Here is a 4,677-nt window from a genome sequence, read left to right as displayed (position 1 = left end):
CCTCCAGCCTGGGCGGTGGCTCAGAGGCCGGAGAAGGGAGGAGAGGCCCGGGCGCCGGGGACACTGGCTCCAGGCCCAGGGGCCTCGTGGGGAACTCCTCAGGTCCCGCTGGAAAGAGGCCGACGGGGTCAGCGTCTCCAGCAGGCTGTGTGTCCCCCGCTGGGGGCCCCGGGGGTCCTCACGGCTCCCGCGTGACCCCCCCCCCCCCCCGGCCTGACCCTGTGCTCAGCCCCCCACACTGCTGCCCGGGCCCTGCAGTGGGTACCCGCCCGCCCAGCCCTGGCCTGGGGTCCCCGAGGCTGGAGCAGAAGAGGAGAGCCCCAGAGATGAGGACGGGGGCCCCGGGGGCTCTGTCCCCTGTGGGCGGCCCCAGCAGGCCGAGTCGGGAGGGGCCGGGGCCCTGAGCCCACCTGGCGGGGGCAGGTCGCACCGCATCCTGCGGAGCTGGGTCATGGAGGCCCGAAGGTGTCTCAGCACGGCCTCGTCCTCCAGGGCCCAGGGCTGGGCCAGAGAGTCCTGGAGGAACTCCCGGAGCCCTTCCAGGGGCAGCTTCAGGAGGCGCTCTGGGCGGTGGGCGAGAGTCAGACCCAGAGGGCCCCGCCCTGGGGCCCCCGGGGCCCCCAGGCCAGCGGCTGGGGTCCCGCTGTGCCCAGGAGCGCCGCGGGCAGTGCGCTGGCCGGGGTGGCCCCTGCCCGCTGCTCCACTCGGGGAGCCCCGCTGCACCCGCCTGCCCCGCCGTCCCCCCGCCCCCGGTCTGGGTGCTGCTCAGAGCCCAGGGTCACCGCCCCTGCCCCCCCGCCCCCGGCACACCTGGGCTCCCGGGGGCTCACTTACTCCTGTGCACCTTGAGGATGGTATAGGCCATGGCCGTGAGCACCCTCTCCCCATCCAACACGTAGGCATCCCACAGCTTCAGGGTGAGCGAGAAGGGGGTCTAGGGGGACGGCGGGGTGGGAGGAGCGGCCTGAGCAGGGCCCCTGGGGGGCTCGGCTGGGGCTAGGCTAGGCCTGCCATCTGGCCCCCGGCTGCCTGCGACGAGGCCCCGCAGCGCCCCCCCCCCCCGCCCCCCGCCCCCCGCCCCCCGCCTCCCCGTGCGTGCCCTCCTCCCAGGGAGATCAGGGACTCCCGGCCGCTCCGGGTTCCGACCCCGGCCAGCACCTCCCGCACCCCTGGGGGCACAGACTCTGCCCGCACTTGACGACACCACGCCTCGAGAGGACCCCAGGCTGGCCGCCCGATGGGCCGAGGGCCCGTCCACACCCCGGGCTGACCCGGCCTCCCCCGGGGGAGCTGAGGCAGAGACGGGCCGCCCCCCGGGACCTCGTCCAGGGACCCTCTGGGCTTCTCCAGGACGGGCTGGGCTGCGAGCCTCAGCCTCAGCCTCAGGACCCCGGGGTCGGGCCTGGCTCGTCTGGAGGGTGGGGCTGAGCTGGGCCCTCCCCGGGGGCAGGGGGCAGGTCCGGGAGCGGGGGTCCCGGGGGGGGGGGGGGGGCCTCACCCGGCCGAGGAAGCACTGGAGAAACCATTTGGGGCTGTAGATGCCGGTGGACATCTGCTCCTCGTCCTGGCGGGAGGGCAGGGGGTGCTCAGGCCCCACGCCGCGGCCCCTGGAGCCGGGTGGACGCGCTCCCCCCCACGGCCCAGCCCAGCCCCGAGGGCGCCCCCGGGCCCCAGGGGGAGGAACGTGACCCCAACTCTGGGCAGCTCGGAGGGAGGGCCATGCCCCCCACCCCCTGCCCCGGGCTCCGGGGTCGGAGCCTCAGGAGCTCCCACTCGCCCCCACTCGCCATGTGCTTCCTCAGGTCCGGGAGAGCTCTTTGGAGGACCCGCTCGTGATGTCTCTGGAACCTGAGGAGCTTCGGGAAGCCCGGGACGAAGAAGCCTGAGAAGGCCCCAGGCCCCCACGGTCAGGGCCTCCTCCTGCACCAGGCGGGGTGGGGGGTGTCGGGGCAGGGGCCTCCCCGCCACGCCCTGACCCCCGTGTGCCCACCGCCCTCGGAGCCCGGGCTGGATCCGCTCTTCCCAGAGGGCAGGGCCTGCCTCCCAGGCCGGGGGCGCGGGGCCCGGGGACCCTCGTCCTCACAGAGACCCCGCGGGGCGTGGGCTGGGGGCTGAGGACCGGGCCCGGCTGACCCAGCACCCTCTCTCCTGCGGGGGCCGCCGCGGGGACAGGCGGGTCCCCAGCCCCGAGGGGCAGCGGGTGCAGGCCACGGGGAGGGTGATGGGCGTGCACGGCCCTCTGCTGTGGGGCTTGGGAGTGAGGCTGGGGGCCCCCGGGAGGGGGAGACGCTGCCCCCTGGGCCCCGTGTGTCCGTGGGCTGGCAGGGGGGCCTGGGGGTCAAGCCGGCAGCCCGGCGGGAGGCTGGGGGAGCAACGGGAGTGCGTGCCTGGCCTGCAGACGGTGGGGCGGGTGGCCGTGGCTCCGGGACCCCGAGGCCACCGGGGAGGCGGGGCCCTTGCCCGTGGGGGGGCGAGCTGGGGGGTCCCCGCCTGCCCCCCGGTGCAGCAGCCTGCAGGGAGGCCCTCCTGAGCTCCCCGGCGGGCCCCTACCGTGCATGGAGTGCCGGTCGCCCACCATCAGCTGGGCCAGCGCCCAGAAGGCGTCCTCCTCGGGCAGGAACATGAGGAGGACGGCCGCGATCTCGCTCATGCCCTGGCAGTAGCCCACCTCCTGCAAGAGCCAGAGCCCCACGGAGGGCGTGCGCCCCGAGGCCCCCTCTGAGCCCTCCCCGCGGGCGTCAGGCTCCCCCGGCTCCCTCCCAGCCCGGGCTCCCGGAGGGGGCTCCCAGAGGGCGGGGGAGCAGGTGAGGGCCACCCGGACCAGCTGGGGCGCGAGCACCCCGGGCCCCGCTACCGAGCCCTGCGGCCGCCGTGCCAGGACCCCCGTCCTCAGGCCAGCAGGAGGGGCCTCCGTGAGCTGTGCCAGGCTGTAGGGGACCCGCCAGGTCTGGAGACCCCCCCGAGGGCAGGTCGGCGGGGGGGTGGGGGGGCCTGACTGTGGCCCCTGGCAGGTCCCACGAGGGGAGCTGGGCCAGGACACCCCGCGGGGCCGGGGAGCGTGTGAGCTGGGGTCCTCGGGGACCCTTCTGGAATGCGCCGTGGAAGGGGGCGGCCTCCTGGGCGCCTCGGCCTCGTTCCCTTCGGGGGAGTGGGAGCCTTCCCCGCCCGGGCTCTCGTCGGTAGTGCCGTCTGTCAGGGTCCAGACCCGAGCTCTAGGACGGCCGCGGTGCACGCGGGGGCCCTGGGCAGCCCCGGCCCTCGGGCACGCAGGCCCTGCCTCCCCTGGGAGGTCTGCACCCCGCCCCCTGCCCGTCCCGGAGGAGAGAGACCCTCCCCGGCATCTCGGGGGCCGTGGAGCCGGGGCCATCACTGTGAGTCCCGCTGGTCACCACCACTCAGGACAAGGCCGCCCGCGGGGCAGGAGGCGGGGGCAGGGACACTCACCGTGTCGTACAGCGAGTAGGCTGCCAGTACGCAGAACAGGGCTCGCTGCCTAGGAGGGGGGACAGTGGGGGGCTCTGCTCAGTCAGCCCCCGCCCAGCGAGGCCGCCGAGGTGCCGACACCCGCCCCGCAGGCCCCGCGGCCCGCAGGGCCCCTCCGCGGGGGCCGATCTCCGGGGTCAGGTCTGCGCACGGGGACAGGCGGCGACCTCACACGTGCAGCGTGCCGGGGGTTCAGTGCACCCTGGGGTGTCCGACGCCTCCGAGCGGCTCCCGCCGTGGGGTGTGCAGCTCCGGGCTCCCCCAGCGCCGCCAGCGCCCCGGGCCTCCAGCCCTGGAGCGGCCCGCCCCCGCCCCCGCACGCCCCCATGGGAGCGAGCGCTCCCCCTGCCCCGGTCCCCGCAGCCCCTGACGCCTCTCCTCCGCTGCCCTGGCCTGGCCCGGCCCCGTGTCCCGGGAACACCACCAGCCCCACGTGACCCCTGCCCCGAGCCCACGCAGCCGGGGCATCCGTGGCCCTGAGCGCACCCCCAGGTCTTCCCAGGTGTCCCTGGGCTGGACTCTGTGGGGGGCACCCCGGGCCCGCCCATCCCAGAGCATCTCGGGGCTCCAGGTCTGAGCCGCCGTGAGGAGAGCAGGGAACGTCGTGCAGGTGTGACCCCGATACAGGCTGCGAACCCCTGGGGTCACTATCTGAGCACGGGGGGGTACGGGGTGCGGCCCCCTCAGCGCTGCCAGGAGCCGCCCGATGCCCCCCCGCACGGCGGCCTAAGTCTGCACCCCGGCTCCGCGGCCCCCGGGCCCGGGCTGCTGGAGGCCGGCTCCCCCCGGGCCGGGGGTCACAGGTCAGCCTGACCCGGCCGCGCTCTGAGGGCCGCGGGGGCCCCGGGGGGCAGCAGGTTCCCTGCAGGGAGGAGCACCGAGTTCTCGTGGGGAGACGGTCCGAGCGGCCCGCCCGGGAAGCCCAGCCACCCATGCCTGGCGTCTCCCCAGCCCCGCCCCTGGCGCCCCTGCAGGTCACCCCTGGGGTCCCGGGCTCCCACACACCCCGCCCGCTGCACACACAGGTAGCTGCACCCTATGCTCCACCCACCTGCAAGCCCCTGTCGGGGGGCTCCCTGCCTTCCCCACCTCCCCGCGGCCCCTGGGGACTCTGCGGGACACCCGGGCTTCTGCCGGGAGCAGGCCGTCCAGAGAACCCCAAGGTGGCCGGGGAGGCTGAGCATGTCCCACAGG

General features: G+C 76.2%; 1 protein-coding gene across 1 annotated transcript; it reads right to left on the bottom strand.

The window, feature by feature from the left end:
* Positions 1 to 826: 826 nt before the first annotated feature.
* Positions 827 to 3,493, bottom strand: LOC140599458 (USP6 N-terminal-like protein; the record flags this gene model as incomplete). The annotated part of the gene is made up of 5 exons (XM_072762552.1): positions 827 to 934; positions 1,499 to 1,564; positions 1,788 to 1,882; positions 2,551 to 2,671; positions 3,445 to 3,493. Coding segments are annotated over 5 exons (439 nt in total), but the record flags the coding sequence as incomplete, so codon positions are not given.
* Between the last annotated feature and the right edge of the window lie 1,184 nt (positions 3,494 to 4,677).

This window comes from Vulpes vulpes, chromosome 6, assembly GCF_048418805.1.
Source record: "Vulpes vulpes isolate BD-2025 chromosome 6, VulVul3, whole genome shotgun sequence".
NCBI lineage: Eukaryota > Metazoa > Chordata > Mammalia > Carnivora > Canidae > Vulpes > Vulpes vulpes.
This window is presented reverse-complemented; position numbering and strand designations above follow the sequence as displayed.